The 20,554-nt window shown below is 37.2% G+C and overlaps 1 protein-coding gene across 3 annotated transcripts in view; it reads right to left on the minus strand.

The window, feature by feature from the left end:
• Positions 1 to 200: 200 nt before the first annotated feature.
• The window catches only part of SMARCA2 (SWI/SNF related BAF chromatin remodeling complex subunit ATPase 2), a 119,178-nt gene continuing 98,824 nt past the window's right edge, over positions 201 to 20,554 (minus strand). For all 3 annotated transcript variants that reach the window (XM_005522703.3, XM_014252268.2, XM_014252267.2), the window contains 5 exons: positions 9,667 to 9,772; positions 8,362 to 8,463; positions 2,786 to 2,918; positions 1,744 to 1,886; positions 201 to 1,105 (listed from right to left, as the gene is read on the minus strand). In XM_005522703.3, coding sequence (XP_005522760.1) covers positions 1,070 to 1,105; positions 1,744 to 1,886; positions 2,786 to 2,918; positions 8,362 to 8,463; positions 9,667 to 9,772 — 520 coding nt within the window. In that variant the 3' untranslated portion in view covers positions 201 to 1,069. The remainder of the gene's footprint in view (positions 1,106 to 1,743; positions 1,887 to 2,785; positions 2,919 to 8,361; positions 8,464 to 9,666; positions 9,773 to 20,554) is intronic.

Here is a 20,554-nt window from a genome sequence, read left to right on the forward strand (position 1 = left end):
CTTTAACATGTATTGTGTACCTTCTCTCCATCTCAGAAGAAACTTCTGTATTTGAACTTTACATCCAGGAAGGGCCAAAGTAGACCTCTCTACAGGAGACACTCCTGCCCTCTCATTGCTACTACAGAGATATTTTTATCGAACAAGGCTGCATCTATTGAACTAAATCGTCTCTTCATTAGAAAAACACCAACACCACATTCTTCAAAATTACTGGAATTTTATTTGCCTCAGGCTTATGACTTGCAACCAAAGACATTGTGCAAAGAAAGCAAAGATTAAGTACACTTTAGGGAAAAGGTGATAATCCACATTGGTAACATAGAAGATCAGTCTGATGAAAGAAGCCATACGTTACACTATATAGATTGCAATATTCAATAGCATTTTTAAACCAACTTTTTTAATAGAGAAAAAAAAAGTTAAGCAAAGTTTACAGTAGACATAAATTTGATACAATTCAAAAAGCCTTTTTCTGAAGATCATCAAGCGTAAAGTGGAAAAACGTATATGGGGCAGGATGTATGAAAGCTAACTACTGAGCATTTATAAGCTATTAAACAAAGTCGCATATATGTACCACAGTGTAAAAAACCAATACGGGACAAATAAAAAATTTGAAAACTGCCTGATGAAAAATAAAATAACCAGTGGTTTTTAATGACTTCTCCTGGTTATCAATGCTACAAAAGACTTTTTTTTGTTGCCTTTCTGATGCCACTGAAAAAAAAACACCTTATCAAATGATAAAACCAGGCACAATCAAACCATTACCAAGTCAAAACCAGTCCATAGAAATATACTATCAACCCACATTTTTCCCTCAGAAGGTTTCTTTTTTGTTTTTTGAGGCCCATTTGGTCACAATATGTTACATTTTTTTTTGCCTTTTTTTACACCATGATATCATATGTTTGTCTGGCACTATCCTAAAGCTAATTTATAGAGAATGAGAATACAGGAACAACCCAATGTCTATTTGACAAAAAGAATTCACTGGGTGTAAAATAGGAGAAAAGAGAAGAGAAGGGGAAGGGGTCAGTTCTGCCAAGAAAATAAACCCTATGGATCACTCATCATCACTTCCGCTTGCTTCCGACTGGTCCTAGAGGTAAGAGACACAAGACAAGTCAGAAATTCTTTCCAGCTATTCTGTGGAATTTGTTAAAGAAGGAAAAATAAAAGGGAGTACAAGGAAGAAATATGACAATTAAATTGACAAATCAAGATAGCCTGAAGAAAGGTACTGTGTTATCTAGTATTTTTTTAATGAAATTTCATCTAATTGCTGTAGACTTCTTTAGACAGGAAAGACAGAGAGTCAGGAAACACCAGCTCTTCCTTTCTATCCAGACATTTAAGAACAACTGGGAAGACATCTATTTTCATTTGTTGCAATAATAGAAGCACCCACTAAAAAAAAGGTAAAAAATAATCAAGCTGTAAGTTTTTTATCTGTGGACAAAAGTGAACAGACCATGAGACTTAAAGGTTCAATGAATGTAGGAATAGCTTGAAGAAATAAGATGCAAACTTCTTAGACTTCTTGTCTTCCAGCACTGGGACCAGATCTCGTAAGTGCACTCAGATACAGTTAACACCCCCACCCAATTCTCTCAGGATGATCACTACAAGTTAAATATGTGCTTAAGCATGAACAGTTGAGAATTCTGACAGCAAGCAGGACAGGGCAGAGATGTAATCACTGCAACCACTTCCACAGTCTCACTGAACAAAACTTACATTTTCCTCTTGATCCTCATCACTATCATCATCACTCACGACAGGCTTGGCTTTTGCTCTGCTTTGCCTCTTCTTGCCTTTTCCTTTCTCCCGACTTTTTTCATCCTTCTTATTTAACTTGATTTTGACTTTCACTGATTTTGCTGCAAAAAGTTTAATAGTGTACATTAATATAACATTCACTTACCAATTTCAAATGCTGTCTCTTGTTCACAGGTAGTATATGGTAGTATAAAGAGAAGATATAAATTTAAAAGTATTTTCTTCATTACTATAGAAATGTTTAGCCTTCATATAAACAGACCTTTTTTTTCATACTTTAAAGTTCAAAAATGCTGTGTGGAGGACACTGGTGAGTTTTAAGTGGATGCCTTTCTAAAGAACATGTTATTCTGATTCCGTAATATCCACTCCTTTCCAAATGAGCTACTGAAGCTGCATGCACACTTGGAAGGGTAGCTCAGGGCCAACAACTTCTGTAACCAGAGAAAAGGGGTAGCTGGAATCTGGATAGATGTACTGGATGGCACAAAGTGCAATGAAAGAATCCATCCTTTTCCACTTCATCATGTTTCCAAATCTGGAGGAACTTAATGAGTGTTCTGAAGCAATCAGAGTTTCATTTAGTTCTTGTCATACTGAAGAGTGTTTTCAACATCATCTGGTTCTTAATCACGTAATGGACTTTGTATGTCACATCATGCCTGAAGGTTGACCACTTGCTGATAATGACTGTCTCTAGCCTTTCCGGGCACATCCATTTACAAACAGCATGAAGAGGCCCTGAAGGGCTTATAAATAATTATGGCCACCCACAAAGCACCTCTTTAATTTGTTTCTGGCTTTAGAATAGTTTAAATAGAAGTAAGCCAGAACACCCAGTTGAAAGACGAAAACAATGTTACACCAACGCAACCTCATAAAGAAATTACTTCCACCAATGGAAAAAAGAAACTTATAATCATTCTCCATGCAGAAGCAGCAAAACCTGCTCTTCCATCCCCAGATATATTTGCTTGTCAGTATCTAGCAGGGGACTCACATTCTGATTCCGATTCTTCTTCTTCATCTTCTTCTTCATCATCATTGCTTTCATCCTCACTTTCTTCTTCTTTGGCTATCTTCTGTCGTGCACTTTTGAACACAGACTGAAGAACAATGGAATCCTCATAGATCTACAGTACAGGTACATATCTCTATTAGAATTATGAAGTCAAGCTGAATCAGAAATTCACAGCATAGGCCTAAATTTCCAGTGCAAGTCAACAGAGTACATGGCCTTTTCAAATATGAAGTAATAATGTCTGTTGCATGAATTTTACAAGAAATGCCAGCGTTAATTTTTCATGCTCTAAATTCATCAGTAGTAAGCTGAAAAGAAGCAACTCTTACAATGTATTTTTTCTTGGGTTGCAGTGCAAGATGTAACTAAAAGCATGTATTTTATTACTATCTGTTAAAACCAGGTGGGGCAGTGTTCTTTATCTCTTCCACGACCCATCCTCCCTCCAAGGAGATATTTTCTGTTAATGGGCCATTGAGTCTCAATGCATGACAGATAAATTACATCATCCCACTGTGAGATGCTCCACCCAGGGGGAGGAGCCAAGCATCCCTACCTGGATATCTTTGGAGACTCAAAATACCACAAGCAGCCTTTCTCCACTGGATCCCAGAGGAGAGAGACCAGACCCATCTACACCACCAGACCTTCAGAGGAAAGCTACGTCCTTCTAAGGGGTCATTACTTCAACAGAACCACATCTGTCACTCCAGGAGGACTGCAGCCAGCATTTAACTGGACTGCTACCAACACCCTGACTGACCAACAGGGTTGTCAGGTTGTATTCTTGCTCTGACGGTTTTTTTTTTTTGTTTGTTTGGGGTTTTTTTTGGTTGTAGTTCTTTTTGTTCTATTACTGCATTTTCATTTTAAGTTTCCTAGTAAAGAACTGTTATTCCTATTCCCGTATCTTTGCCTGAGAGCACCTTGATTTGATGATTTTAATTTGGGGGGGTGGTGGTTTACATTTTTCCATTTCAAGGGAGGTTTCTGTCTTCCTTAGCAGACACCTGTCTTTTAAAACCAGGACAGTATTACATCTAAAATATCTAGTTAATGTTTATCTTACTATTTTCTACTGCCATAGGAACAATTGTGCATTTTCATCAGATCATAACACCCTTGAAAACCTGCCAAAGGAACAGACTTCATCAGTAAGCACCTTAATTAAAACATGGGTTATTGTCCGGCAATACAGTGAATAATGACAAATGAGTAACCCTCAATTATCTATAGGCTTTTTCTGAAATCCAAAGAAGCTACAAGGAAAATAATTTATCCCAAGCAGCTCATCCCTTCCTTACTTTCAGACCTAAAAAGACTGAAAAAAAATTATGGCTTGCTCTAAATTGAACATGTGTCCTCAAACATTCTGTAGCATCCAAAGTATGCTGGGTACATCAGATTTTCTCTAAAACCCTGTCCTGGGGTGACTTCATGATACTGGTATCCCCAATCATCTGGTTTATGTTATATATTAAGTTCTGCACCTTTAAGACTGGCTTTGAGAGCAAGAGAGGGGGAAGAAGAAGCGCACAGTTTGTGTTAAAGAAAAACATCACTCCCACACATCCCGCTCCTGGACTGTGGTGTCTGCAGCACAGACAGACAGCGGGACAGAGCTTCTCTCTGGCTTTTAGTTAGTTTTAGCTAGCTGAGGCAGAGGAGTTCCCTGGACCTTTGTTTTTTTTTCCCTTTTCTTGGATCTGTGCAAGCCTGCTCTGGACTGAACACCCAGCTAAACCCCGGGAGCTCACGCCTGTGGCCCACCGGGGCCTGGGCCTCGGCACTTTCTAGCGCCGAAAAGACTGATAAGGAACCTGAGCGAGCCGAGCTACTCCACATGAAAAGGACTTTTCTTCCTAGACTTGCCATCCCATCGAACAGCGAGAGGTTTTATTATTTAATATTATTCAATTTCTGTTAAATAAACAGCTTTTTCCACTTCTCTCCAAGAACTTCTTTTTGTTCCCCTTTTCTGGATCAGTTGGTGAGGAGGGGGCATTTCCCTGAGGAAATCCCCATTTGGAGTTTTCCTCCCTAATTTGCCCTAAACTAGGACAAATACAGTTTTTGGCGCCCAACGTGGGGCAAGAGAAAGTGGAAAAACCTGTACTGATTGTTGGTTGTATTTATTCTGTATTGGGATAAAGTAGTCAGTAGCCATGTTGTTTGGATACATAATGTCTCTCGGGGTGGAGGCCTTCATGTGGACCTGGTCCCTAAAAGTTCCCCAGCATGAGGGGACTCTCAGAGTGACTGCTTTTGGTTTGTAACACATTTCTTTGGTTAACATAGTAAAGATCTTGTTGTGTTGCTGAATATCTGATTCTTTATCAACACCTGAACAAACGACCTTGTGCGGTTTGTTTTGTAAAATGTCAGAAGACAAGAACTGCACAATTCATTATTAAACAATGAAGAATAATTATTAGAAGTGTACAGAGTAACAGACTACATTTGATTTTATCATCATCATCACCATGATCTATCCTGGCTGTCTGTCATTCTACTCCTCCGGCTAAATGACATACTTTCTTGTATAAAGAGACGATAGGTATTTGTGGAAATGGTAATGAAAGGACTTTTGGCTGTCATTATGCAGTCTGTATGCTAGATGTGATAGAAGTGCTCTAACACTTTCTGGGTTCAACAAACTGAATTAGAAAAAGTTTGTTCAGAATACTTAACATGAAATATCCAGTTACTTCTTTTTTCACTTGACCACCAAGTGCTCTTTTTGAAAAACTAGCCTTCACTGTGGATTGTTCCCCATTGTGTACGTTCCTCTGTGCTTTTTAAGATGTTTGACTGCTCTCAATCATGTTAATATTTTTACGTATCTCTTATCTATAAAAAGTAACAGAGAAGCCTTTGAGAAGCTGTTCTCCTGTCTTACGACATTAATGCACCATGAGACTCCAGAACTTCCTTCCTTAAAGTCAAGTAACAATTTACTTTCTCTTATACCCACCTCAAGTCAGCTATTGACAGAACCTGACAGGTTCCTCTTGAAAACTATTTATTTTTCATATACAATTGTTCTTAGGAGTGATTATTTCAACTAACCTTCTCTTTGTCATAAAAACACTTTTATAAGACAAAAAAACCTCTACAACATTTTATTTTTTAATGCTGGCCACTACATATTTAGGGCATCAATGTGACCCAGACTTTCAAACAGCTTCCCAATGAAATACATGAGTTCCAAAAATTATTTTAACCTTCTTTATGTGGAATTACTTGTAATATTCCTATCTACTTTGATACTCAAAAAACCCTATGGACTCAAAAAACCCTATGGGGCTGATTCATGAAAAGCTGTGCAAATAGAAATTTTATTATTTTGACAGAAACCAAATTCCAACAGGTTTCAAAAAATCAAACAACGACAGGAGAACTTCTTTTAAAAAGGGAGAAATGATGCCAAAAGAACTTCACAAGAAATTACAACATTCATGAGAAATCTTCCGTTTGAAGAGACACACAAGGATTTTTAACCCTGCACACATCTGTGTGTCATTTGACCATTACAACATGAAAAACTTTTCAAAACACTGAGGTTTCATTGAGGACAAAATCCTTAATACATAAGGTCATTCTATCCCTGAAAATCCTTAAGCTTCTATCTCAGATGGAACTGCTTTGCTCCAAGGAAAAGCAGCATTCAATGCACCACATTAACTGAACACTTGAAGTTCACTGTGTGCTTAAACAACTATCTGAATTAGCCATTTTGTTTTGAGTGCACACACAAATAATCTAATTTACTGAAGTAAATTGGTATGTCAGAGCAAAGACAGACCAAAACAAAGAACACAAGGTGTATCAAGGAAGCCTGGAACACTGGAGGGACTACTGCAGAAGTGCCCTGCAACTCAGGGGAAATCAAAATGGATGATGTGAGAACTCTACAGGAAAAAAAAAAACCCATCAAAACCCAACAAACAAAAAACCAAAAACAAACAAACAAAAAACCACCTTACATATACACTATTTGGGCTTCATGATTTAAAAAGTAATACTTGGTCTGGTAATTAATGTTAGTTCATTGGTTCAGAAAATAATACTGCAACACAGATACATGTTAGGTTATTTCCAAACAGAGCAGCAATATCTACTAACACATCAATCAGGATTACTCAATTCTACCATCTCTGCCTAACAAGAGACCAGTTTTCCATAAGCAGGTCGAGTCATTCTAATGTGCATAATTTTGTTATTTTTCCCATTTCACTACTGGTTTTTCTTCACCTCCTTATCTCCTCTACCAACTTTTACCATTTTCTGAAGTCTCAGTTATACTTTTTGTTATTAACTTTCCCTCTCTTTTTTCCCCCCTCATTATAATGAGATACTAACAGCCATTTTACTGCTATATGAATAAGCAGTAAACTGAAAATTTACATTTGGACACTAGAAAAACTTTGTGCCAAGCATTATACCATAATTAATTTACTTAAAAAAATATTTTCAGTTGATTTATTTGTAGTTGTTTCTATGTAACTGAAGACAGAAAAAAATGACATGTACATATTACAGAAATAATTTTTTCTCTCTTGATACCAAAAATAATCACTAAATGATTAACTGAATCCAACAGTTCTTCATAATAAATTCCATACTAATTTTTAATCCTCAAAATTTAACATAAACTCCCCAATTTAGCTAAATGTTATCACTAATGCTTAAAAATTTTAAGAAAATACTCTTTGTTGGCAGCATCATCCTTCATCTTACTTTTATTTAGGCTTCAAATAACATCTTCTTTTATCTCTTGCATATTATGGAAGCTGTCTTCATGGTCTCTGCTTCAACGGAATATTGTGTCTGCATCACACTTTTTGGATCTCATCTATAAAAATAATCCTCCAAGACTGTTCCACTGCATTGTGAGACACCTTTCTTACCTCTTTTGTCTTATCTTTCATATCTGCCATCCAGATTTCCTAGTCTTTCCCTTTGTATCAGCACCCTGTTCCAAATTCTGAGCTCATGTGTGCAAAATATTGAGATCAGTCTGCCTTCTAAACCCAAAACTCATCTGGGATTTATTCCAACTGTTTCTTACAATAGACACTGAACTTTCAACAATAGAAAAAAATTAAAGAAACAGACATTTTAAAGGGTTAAAAGCTTCACATATACATCTTTCCTGATGGACAATCTTGAATTTTTATCTTCCATGAGAGCTTTCTATGATGTACTTCCTCAACATCCTGTCCTAGAGCTGTACTGTTACATCTACTACTTCTGTGATCCACTATGGAAAACGCAAACTGATTATCACTACATATGCACAGATTAAAATAGTTTTGCTCCAGCTTTAAGCCACACAGATCAGAAAAAACTTATCTCAGAATCAGTGCTAAAACCAAATTTTATGAAAATACACACTGTAGCAGTGTCCAGTGAATTCTGGATTCTAAAAATGTGGACATTTTTATCTACTTAAAAGTAAGAATTGAAACAGAGACGTTATATACAAAAATAATAATCAACAAGCACTAAAAACACTATAGGGGTTAATTTAACATAAATTAACTCATTCAGACCTGAGATCCCTCCAAGTTGAATGTCTGCGCATTGTGACACAGCAACATGACGTCTTTTTCCAAATCCCCAAGACTCCGATATTTATGGTTGCGAATTCTTTCCTGTTGCATTTGTTAAGGAAATGAAGACAAGTATTGATGGGCAGTGATGCAGAAAGAACAGCAGAGAAGAAACTGAATTAATATTTGATTCAACACATTAAAAGCTTTCTCTTAAAAAACTTTACCTAAGCATCAAGGTAAGCATCTGTTTAAAACACAGAATGATCTTAAACCATGTTATTAGCATATTACTCAAAAATGCAGTAAAAGAGCAAAAATTAAGCACTTTGTGGACTGTAAGGGTTAAAAGCAAGAGAAATGGAGCTCTTTTGGTAAAAAAAGTTCCAGTTTTGTCTTTCTAGCAAAGAAACCCAGTAGCTGTAACACAAGTGAAAGATACAGACATATGACATTACCAAGGTGCAACATTGCTGCCTAGACCCCACCTACCAAACTCTGTTTGGACCTGACCTGGCTCTTCCAAGATACGAGGCTAGGGTCTAGAAGGAGAAGTCCTATGAGGAGCAGCTGTGCTCATTTGGTGTGCTTAGCCTGGAGAGGGGAGACCCCTTATTGTGGTCTACAACTTCCTCATGAGGGGAAGTGCAAAGGCAGGCACTGCCTTCTTCTCTGTGTTGACCAATTGTAAGATCTGAGGGAAAGGCTTGAAGCTGTGTCAGGGGAGATTTAGGCTGGATATCAGGAAAAGGTTCTTCACCTAGAGGGTGGCTGAGCACTGGTAGAGGCTCCCCAGGGAAGAAGTCACAGCAGCAAGCCTGACAGAGCTCCGAAAGTGTTTAAACAACACTTGCTGGCACATGGTGTGATTCTTGCCCAGTGCAGTGCCAGGACTTGGACTTGGTGATACGTGTTTATCCCTTCCAACTCAGGATATTTCCGGTTCTATTCTTTTAAACGTAGAGATAGGCATATTCCCCTAGAACTATTAAATCTTTGTCAACAGTGTGTTTTTACCAAATCTGTTGACAGATTCACAATTAGGCCTCTGCAAAAAAGGCACTGCCATGTCATCCATGTCACACTACTACAGTTTGATTTGACCTTGAAATTGCACTGATATACTGCAATATACACTAAACAACATGACTAACAAGGTGTGTCACAATGTTTAAAATCTAATCCACCAGTACAGGTGGCATGAAATAATCATATTGTTATTTTAAAAACAACTTTATGCTTACCCTTCTATAAAACAAAATGAAATGAAGGAATCTCCACTTCCAAAATTCATCCGTTCCTTACCTTAATCTTTTTGAAATCCACTGGTTTCCTAATCAATTCATAATACTCCGGTAGTTCTTTCCTAGATGGGAGCTGAATGAAGACTTCACTTAGCTGCCGTCCTGAACTGTTGAGAAAAACAAAGCCATACTGAAAAAAATTACTACAACCTTCTCACAAAATACACACATACAAAATCTAACAGTAAGAAAAAATTAAAATAATGGAAAAAAAATAAATCAAAGTTTTTCTTTCTAAGAATTAGAAACAGAACCCTGATTTTTAAATGTGGTACAGATGATTAATTTACAATTTGAAACTTGAAACTGTTGTCCTAACATATCATTAATATGTCATTGACATCTAACATCATTAGAGATGAATATGTATAAGAGGCTTTATGAAAGAAGAATCAGGATTTGCATCTGAATCCCACAGTCTTTTGCTGAGTACACTCTTATTGTTTCCTTGGTTTTTGTTCAGTAAATTTAGCATTTCTTCCTTCTTGTCATTCTTAAGTTTGTCTTCTTCTTGATCACTATATAGTTAGTCTTGTAATTCCTCATTATAGCAAACCATACTGATTTCCATGATACTATATACTGATTGCTATTAGACTAACTTGATGTTACAACAATAAAAAACTAGTAACTTCTACTAATGACCCTTGGGATTCTGGGAAGATCATTCCAACTATATTGAAAATCACCACTGCCATCTGTACTTCTTCATTCATTTGAAATAAAGTGATAGATTATTAAACTTTTATACTCTTGGAATGTTGCCTATAACTTAACGTGTTCAAATTTTCCAAGATTCCCATACTTCCCATTGTTTATCCTCTTTTAATAGCTATTATAACACTTTTGTTTTGAGGACCTTTTTTTAATCTTCTTGTTTGACATTTTCCAAATAATACATGGTTTTAAGTCACCTTGAGAGGAAATGAGCTGATGACACTTAGGGGTTTGGTTGGTTTTCTGTTGTTTTTAATTGGTTTTTTTCCCCCATGTGCATGTAATTTTCATAGATTAGCAGAAAAAAGCAGTCCTGTGAAGAATTGAAGACAGCATTCACAAGTCTTTCACAGTTCACATTCATATGCTTTCTTCTCTCCCAGCTACCCCAAAGAGGCCCTGTTTTCTCAGCGGAATTTTCAGATAGTATCTCAGGAACACCAGGAGCTGAGCAAGAAGGCTACCAAGTACTGGCTTCCCCATGGGCTTTCTCTTGCAACACCCACCAGAGTGGTGTAGGATCTTATCAGACATTAAACTAAAACTACAGGTTAAATGAAGCAATTCTGCAATGGAGAATAAGAATGAAAAAAAGCACAAAGCTGGCAAGAGCCCTGCCCTTTATGGACATAATGAATGCTTACTATACAGTATGCATTTCTTAATGCCTGAGGTAACATCAAAATTTGAGAAGGTACTATTTTTCTTATGGACCTGATAGATCAATGAAAAAGGAGGAATAAACAGATTTTCCTCATTTCCTAACTATCTGGTGCACACTTAATCCACGATTTTTTATTGTTCTCAGTTTGGTCCTGAGACAATGCTGCTTCTTCCATCCCAGAGGACAATAATGTAAATACTCCAACTGCAGACTGCTAACCAGCGTTGTTCTACAGAAATCTTGGCACCAACAGGCAGGTAGAGTATTTTTTCATTCAATGCTGATCTAGAAACCAAAAGCTTCTGTCCCATCCTGTACATCCTGTCTGACTTGCAATTGCAGCAGCAGCAGCCACCAGTATGTCTCCTGGGTCTCAGCAAGGTTCTGGCACACACCTGAGCATGCTCCTGGGCATGGCCACTGCAGGTGAGACAAGGCGGTGGGCATACAGTGCATCCCTGTCCCAGGAGAGGACAGTGAAGTCTATGTACTCCATAAAGCTGTTGGGATAGATATGCACAGAGACCACTGGCACCTCAGTAGCAGCTCCTAGCAACATCACCCAACAGATCTAATTTATTTGGGAAGAACCCTGTTACTGAAATGGACAAAAGCATAAAAGGCCAGGTAACTATCACAATCAAATCTTAGTTATTTCTCTCCTGCCAGCAAATAACTTTGAAATTCTTCACATGTCATTTTCTTTGGTATGGACTAACAAACTCACGACTTTCATACTTCCCCTGTTTATACAATGGATTTAAAGGCAATAGTCTTGCTCTTGACCTGTGTTTCTGTCATGATACATGACAGAACCTGTCTTCATCACAGACCACCCTATCAAAGTGAAACTGGAAACAACACAAGGAAAAGCAATGCATTCTATACATTCTACACAACTCACTAAATTAATTTCTGTTTCTATTCCTTTAAAAATTGAGGACTGCATTTTTATTTTTTTTTTTGTTCATAGGGGGAAGTGTTGAGCAGTAACAGCTGCAACTGAAATAAATGGAATTTCTTCTGAACATATGCAACACTATGAAAACCAGCAACTGGATCTCTGATGCCCAAATGGTATCTTAAAATTTAAGTTTCTAATCTCCGTTTATAAAATGAGAATAAAATGCTGTGAAAGTAGTACTATATCTGCAAAACATTCAGACTCCTTAGGGGCATTATACAGAAGGCCAGGGGGAATTCAACTGTTCATTAAGTGATCAATACCCACCTTATACACACAAGGCACTGATTCTGAGGGAAGCAAAGCAAAACAAAGCAGTATCCTGTTGCACCAATTCACAGCACACTAACTTACCGGCCTGCACCTTGCTACGGGATAAGTGTGGCTTAGATAGACAGAAGGACTATCACTGCTGTGTTTTATTTCATCAGCCTTAACAGAAATCTCTATTTGACTAAAATTACTGAACCACTGATGCTGGGTTTCTTCAACTGTGCTTTAGAGTCTAATACTGAACAGTAAAAAGGAAACAGCCACAAATAAACTAATTCTGGTCAATTTTAAAACATGTTTAGCCTATCTGTCCTACTGAAATAGTTCCTAATGATTATAGCTTTTAATCTCATGGCTGCATTCTTTTCTCTTTTTACATCCACACACCCATCCGTATATGGTATCTTCTATTAAAAAATACAACTCATAAATTATTAAACAGCAATATTCTATTTTTCAGGTGCAAAACCAGCCAACTGTGATTTGTTCACACATTCTATTAAACTGAGAATACTATAGAAAACCCTCAAGCCTTTGCTTGATGCAATTAATTACTGAGAATCATTTAAGGCCATGAAAGAAAAAGCATTAAGGGCATGACAGAAAACTATAGCCTGATTTTGTCTACTCAGATCGATAACAGCTTATTCTGTTCTATAATTTTTACAGAACCTACTCTCACAAAGAAGTACTATCTCATACTCCCATTGTATATGTGCATCCATACTATAAACAAATGGGATCTTTCAGTAATTAATTAGAAAATTATTAATTATTAATGCAACTCTGATTTGAATCCTTTTGCCCACTTATGTAATTAGAAAATAATAACTACAACTACCACATAAAAATCATGTGCAGTAAGAAAAAAAACCACTTATGGTTGCCTAGCAACTAGCAGGCTACGTGCTGAAAGGAAAAAGGACCAGAATAAATTAAAAGATCTGACTGCGAAAGAACTGTGACAGTTCATTGCTACTGCATCAGCTCAACATGTTAGTCCCATGTGTGCCCACATTAAAAACACTTGCATATGTACCAGTTAAAAAAGCATTAAGAAATACTGCTTATTTAGAAAATGTTTTTGCTTAGAAAAATATTTGTGTGCAATCTTTTCGATTTTCTCTCATTTCTGTCAAACAGCTTACAAGGTGCATACAAACATATAATTCCACCCTTTTAGTCAGTATTGTCCAGTGGAATGAAATGTAGAAACCTCATTTGTAAGAGGCTCCTTTTTTATTTGTTTTCCCTGGCAGTATTTGGCCAGAAACAAACTGCCACAGGCCTGTTAAAAGTATACTACTACCAACACTCTTTCTCCTTTGGAATCAAAAGGAGAGATAATTATGAAGCTAAAACTGCAGTATGTTCTCATATTTCTAGCAAATTTCAAACTTTTAACAAATAATGAAATTCAATTTAGAGTGGGTAGAATGAAGAGTCCCGCATGCTTGCCCAAGTCAGAGCACTCACAAACAGAACCATGGCTTGAAAACTACAACTTTTATTTAAAAGAAAAGTGGATGTGGGGGAGAAGAATTACAAGAGCTGACATATCGACTTCCAACAGTAACCTGGCTATGTAGGGACATGATTAATTCTCATTGGCGTTTTCTGGTCTGTTTTTACAACTGACTACAGTAGTACATGGAAAACCCGTACCCATCATTGAAATGGAAGTGGGTAAAAGTAGCTAAATATGTAGTCTCTGTGTTAGACATATGGCTATGTACTCTGCAATTTGGGCTTGTATGTAAGTAAAAATTATTTACCTTGTGTGTTTGAATACCCAAGAGTGCCAGGTGGCATATAGCTGACTCTGTTACTCTCCATTTTAAAACAGGTAGAAACTGGCAACCTAAGAAAACAGCTGAAAAGACTATGGATAAAATCCGTTTCACGTACAGGGAAAATATCCCTGAGCTGTGTCATCAAAATGCTGAGCACTACAAACAGGAGTAGTCTCTTGCCAAGCATGCAAAAGGCACAAAAACTCCATCCTTCAATTTTTTTTTTTTCCCTTATTTGAATGTGGTCAACAGCTACCTGATACAAGCAGGAGACTTTGTGAAGTTAATTGGTACACCATGCAAGTCCTTATTTTAAATCTATGAATAGACCATATGGCAGGTAGGGGACAAATGAAATCACTGTATGGAACAGAGCTATCAGCATCCTGGGACTCTTGAATTGAGCTGCTGCTATTCATGCAAAGTAAATGCAAACTAGTGGTAGTATCAAACTGGTACCCAGACAGGACACATTAAATTCTGATGCAAGGCAGAAGAAAGCAGTGGGTTTGTAAGGAAGTTGAAGGATTGCAAGGTATGGATGACAGAATTATAGAATTATTTATGCTGAACAAGACCTGTATCATCCAGTCCAACCACTAACCCAGCACTCAGTCTATCACTAAGTGCCACATCCTCACACCTTTTCAACACCTTAAGGAGAGTGATTCTACCACTTCCCTGGGCAGCCTGATTCAATGACTGAGCACTGTTTCAATGAGTTTTTTCCCAATATCCAGTCAAAATCTCCCCTGGGGCAACTTGAGGCCATTTCCTCTTGTTCTATTACTTGTCACCATGGAGAAGAAACTGAACCTCTTTCAGGCAGCAGTTTTATTAAGGAGTAACATGTTCCCCGGGCCTCCTTTTCTCCAGGCGAAAAAACCCCCAACTTCCTCAGCTGCTCCTCACAAGACTTGTGCTCCAGACTCTTCACCACCTTTGTTGCCCTTCTCCAGACATGCTCCAGCACTTCAGTATCCTTCTATAAGTGAGGGGCCCAAACCACAGGATTTAGGGTGTGGCCTCACTAGTGCCAATTACAGAGGGACAAGCATTGCCCTAATCCTGCCAGGATGAAGTATCATCCATTTTCTCCACTTTCTCTATTTTTGTTTATTTAGTCAGGAAAAGAAAGCTACACTTACAGCTTGTCTTCCTCTGAAATAAACCATAAAGAGGAAAACCATCACAAGAGTAAAAATATAGTTTAGGAGACTAAGCCTGCATGTGGTATGATACAGAGCAGCAGCTGGGGCTCAAATGTGGCATAAAGATTCATTATTCTGAAAGAAAAGCTATCAGCAGTAAAACCGTCCCTTCTTTCAAAAGGCTACAGTATTTTAAGTGGACATACAAACTATTTTTTGTGTGCCTAACTGATTTGGTTGTGGCAAGCAATAGGAGAGAGAATGTGCAGATACAGATGCACAGAAAAATTTAACCTTTACATGAGGAAGAACTGCTCTACTCTGTGGGTGACCATGCACTGAAACAGATCACGATGCAGAGAGACTGTGGAGTCTCTCTCACTGGAGACATTCAAGAAATGTCAGGAGCAACCATGTGCCTTGGGATGTCCCTGTCTGAGCAGGGAGGCTGGACCAGATAATCCATTGTAGTCCCACCCAAACTGACCCATTCTGTGGTTCTTTGATCTTGTGCTGTAAAAAACATTACACATATAACATATGATCCTATGATATTCATTTCTATGGGCATTCCTAATTTTGTAGGGAAAGACAAACTAAAAGCATGGGGACTGGAAAAATGTGTAAGTCCAATAATGTTGGACTGATGCACTGCAACTTGCTTTCTTCTAAACAGATGTTTTACACAGCAAGGGCAGAACAAGGTACAAGGGTGTAAAAGCAGTTAAATCTTAGTTAAAGAATTGCAAAAATATCTCAGATTAATATGTATTGCAAATGGAGTCTGCGAAGATGATGCATATGCTTTTCTTGGGAGAATCAGGATCAATGTATAACTGGAAAGATGTTACCAGGTCCCTGCATCTAGGGTCTTGGTATTGTAAATAATCATATAGAACTTTTTATCACAAGGAATAAAGGCCAAATCTGTCTAGTTATTTCTGTTCCACTATTCCATATGGAAAGATTACAGAACTCTAAATTAATAACTTGTATGAATTAATAAACGCTTCCAGTCATATAACCTTGTGACCACTATCTTGTATTTTTACATATTTCTACAATTCCTGTGATTATGCTTCTCCCCCAGATGAATTTGCTGAGAGCAATCATCTTCCCCTCTCAAGACTGCATAAACAAACCAACCTGTTTCCCCTTGTAAGGCTCTCCCATGTTACTTATCATTGAAGTAATTATTTACACTTGTCTCAGTGTAAACTAATCTGTCTTGAATGGAAAAGCATTCAGGTAGTATATGCAGCAACTTAAGCTTTCACAGTATCACATATAATGATATACATCCATAGTGAGTATTTCCACATGTGCATAGGCAGTAACATCATGGTAAGACTGCTATTTTCTATGTCTGGACAATACTGATGGATCATAGCTGGCTTTGATCAATAATTTCTCTGCACAGGTAATTCTTCTTCTGGCAGTTCCACTTGTACGGACACTTGAATCAGAAGAAAAGTTTCTTATTTTTGGTCTGTGAGTACCATATAATGCACTCTTAGATACTGTTACTTCATGCCATGTCTTTTACTCCAGACCTAACTGTGTCCAGTCTGCTGTGATTAACACACCACTACCGAAGTTTTAATTTTGGCCAGGACAATCCTCAATTTTAACACATATCATAAATATACTGTAATCTATGCCAACACCTATTCTCCAAGAATTTCCTTCCAGCTTACTGGTTACTTTTTAAACAGTGCCTTCAGCTAGGTATTTTTACTTCTTTTTACATGGATTAATGAGCTTACTCATTGTATCTCCTGTTTCTTTCTTATTAGCTTATAATGTTACTGTGGTACCCTGAAAGAAATGCTTTAGCAAAATCATAGAATCATAGAATGATTTGGGTCAGAAAAGACCTTGGAAGATAAACTAGTCCAGCTTCTCTGCTCTGTGGGTGGGGAGAGACATCTTTCACTAGGTCAGATAACTAGAAGTCAGAGGATTCTGACCATCTTTTCTCCCCTACTTTTGCTTCACTATAGACCATTCTCCATTTTAAACAAGTATAGATGAAACCTACATTAATTCAGCTTTGCCTATGATGGCAAAGCAGTGTAGAAGAGTGAAAAATGATCTGCATCTGTAGTACCACTACATGTTTTGTGGTTTGATACTGAAAGTTAAGTAATGAGACCACAGGTGCAGCTTAAAAAGGTAGCAGAGACTTCAATAGTAATTTTACTAAAGGATTTGGAGCATGTACCCCACAGGTCTTCACACCAAGGTATGAGCTATCTGTTTCCATTTTAACAAAGATAAATACAAAGATAAAGAAATGCCTATAAATATGAAGAAAATCTTGAAGCACACCACTCAATACTGGAATCAAATGCAAGAGACTGCATGATTCAAGTACTGTCAACTTGTCAAAGCCCTCAAAAACTCTCACACCAAAGGCATTCAAGCAGTCCAAGCTGAACATTCTCAGTGTCTTCCATCTTTGTCCTTTTTGTCCTTTTAAAAACTGTTTATTATATGAGGCACACCCTAGATACCATAATTTCAGGAAACTAATGCTGGCTGCCAGTCAAGTCAAATCTCACTGCAGTTTTTTCTCCTTCAGTGTGTCTCTAGCTCTCTAGAAATATCCAAAGAAAATCAGTTTTACTTGTAAATTGCTCTCTAAGAACTATTAAACTTATTGTCAATGGAATGTTTGATTAAAATCAACATCACGTTGGGATTCACAATGGGAATAAAAGGAAATTGCTAAACTGTACTGCATAAAAGAGAAAAATCTAAATTAAAAGGCTGAAATTGCACTGAGGACAGGAAGAGCAAATTGACCTCAATGCTGACTTCCACTTTCTTGCATGAAGTTCTTTATCTGAGGTTTACAAATAATGGGGTAACTACCTCTGCATTTCCTTTCTTGAGAATTGTATTTATCCACACTGAAAATTTACCTAAAATATTGCTAATACGTCTGTTTAAACTAGTTTTAATCCTCATATTTGAGCTTGACTGTACAATTAGTATTTACTAGAGCTTATTGTTTGTATTACTGAAATCTTTGGCTTTCCTTGAAATAGACAGCCAATTTTGTTGGATGTTTTTTAAGTAAAGGAGGAAAGGGTTGTACTTATCCCTAGATGCTTACAACTAAAGTCAAGTTCTAGACAGTTAGGAAAGCACTTGGAGAATCCTTCCTTGCATCAACATTTAACCGTGTCACCACAGAGAAGCAGCCAATTAGCATTTCAGATTTTTGTGAGCATCATGGATTCTACTTTTTTTTTTAAAAAAAAAGGCTTTAATAAGAACAGAAAAGTGGTTTTGCATTTACAAGCAACTCTTCTCAAAAACAAGGAAAAACATGAGAAGCACACAGACTTACTGGCTTAGTAATGTATTCTTTTCACTTTTTTTCATGCTGCCCTTTAAGCTGCACAAAACTTACTAGAGATTGTAGAATTGGCTTTGACAAAGTAACTCAAGCCTAAGTCAGTAAGATTTTGGATGGGTATCACCAGATCACCTTTTGGGATACAATCAGCCCTCCATAGTCCAGATGAGCCCTCCAGATTTACCATAAAGAAAAGATGAAACATCTTTTAGCACTAAAAATTTAAGCTAAAGACAAAGATGATTTCAAGCATTCAAATACTAAATACATGAAAACCCTTTTTTTCCCCCTAGATGAAACTCATGGCCTACTTTTCTTCCAATTAACCTGTCCCTCTATACTTGCCCCAATTGACTTCACACTCACAAAAGCCCAGAGCTGAACAAACATTGAACCCCCAACAAAATTAAGGGTTCCAATGCCCAAAACCCACTTAATTCTAAAGCTACAAATCCTGAAAATATTAATTAAACTCTAGAGAAAGTTAACCCCAAACATTTTAAGATAATAAAGTTCCCTGACTAAACTTGTAATTCTATTCTTTCATAGTATTGGGTGGTTTCATGCTAGCTCACAAAATAAATGAGACTGGCGAAACTCCTCCTTATAACTTACAGTACTGAAGACCTCAGTTTAAGAGGTATTTTTAATTCATTAGAGAATAGAACTCCATACACTTTTTAAATTGGGAAGCAATTCTGTCTTGCATAAATGTGGGCTCCTGGGAGAGGAAACAGCATGCCTTGTCATTACACAATAGCTCAGTTGTTAACTTTTTTTTTACAGAAATCAGATAGGAACATCCTTGGGGCACAAAAAATCAGGTAAAAATCTTTAACCACCCCAGAAGCTATCAGTTATTATCTATCCCCCACTGAAGGCTAGGGGAAGCAACTTGCTGTTTTAAAGTGAGAAGTAGATACCCTGATCAAAAGTGCTTGGCTTCAAGAGAAGGTTCAAGACCAAGGATCTGTAGATGCTTCCTTGCAGTCCTGACTGGAATACCTAACACTTCTCCCTTCTCAGCTACTCTGTGAGTTGAGAGTCACGGCAAGCTAAATACACTGAGATTGTAGTCTGCTTGTTGCTCATTGTGTTTGCTGCTATAAATGCTGTTGCAATATGATGAAATACTTTTTGATGTGCTCTAGAAAGATCCCACAGATCACAGAATGGTTCATTTTAACAGTTATGTCCAAATAAAGCCACAGCTCACAGCAGTATGTGCTTTACCAAGTACCACTCAAACTACGCTTGTACAGGCAGAGCCAGAACAGTAGCTGCAAAATAAGGGCAGAGGGCAAGTTGCCATTTAAAGTCAATGACTGAAAGAGGTTTATAGGCAAAAAATACATTGCTACAGTATTTAGTATTAGTGCAGGTCACCTAATGCAAATACCTCTTGACTTTCTCTGACTGCATTTAATATTAATTTTATTTATAATAGGTGCTATATGATCTAAGAAATTCAATGTACAGCAAAGAAGGGATAAGCACACAAGAAGGCTTTACTGATTATTGGCAGATACAAACTGAGTTTAAATACAACTTTTGCATTCAAATCTGATTCAAAGACATTATGAACTAATTCTCAATTTCTTGCTCATGAAACATAGGTGATTTGCAGTTTGAAAATGTGCAAAACAGAAGTCTTCAGATTACATTTAAGATTAGAAGGAATAGTTTCTTCCTATAGTCCAACTATTTAGCAAATTTTTATACTGAAAATGGGGATTTCTTGACAAACAGGCTTCCATCTCTGATGTTTCAGTATTCCTGTATTTTTGATTTTGGCAGCTCTGTTACTTATGATATGAGCCCTATACATTTTGCAGAGTCTTTCAGTCTTTCACTGTAAGACTCATAAACTTGAATTAATAAATCTGTAGCCACATCTTTGAAAGATTAATTTCAACACATGCTCAATAAATTGATGGAAAATCCTGCTCAAGCTGAATGT

This window comes from Pseudopodoces humilis, chromosome 4 (assembly GCF_049639895.1).
Source record: "Pseudopodoces humilis isolate 2021_Gansu_Grassland_sample_001 chromosome 4, ASM4963989v1, whole genome shotgun sequence".
Lineage (NCBI taxonomy): Eukaryota > Metazoa > Chordata > Aves > Passeriformes > Paridae > Pseudopodoces > Pseudopodoces humilis.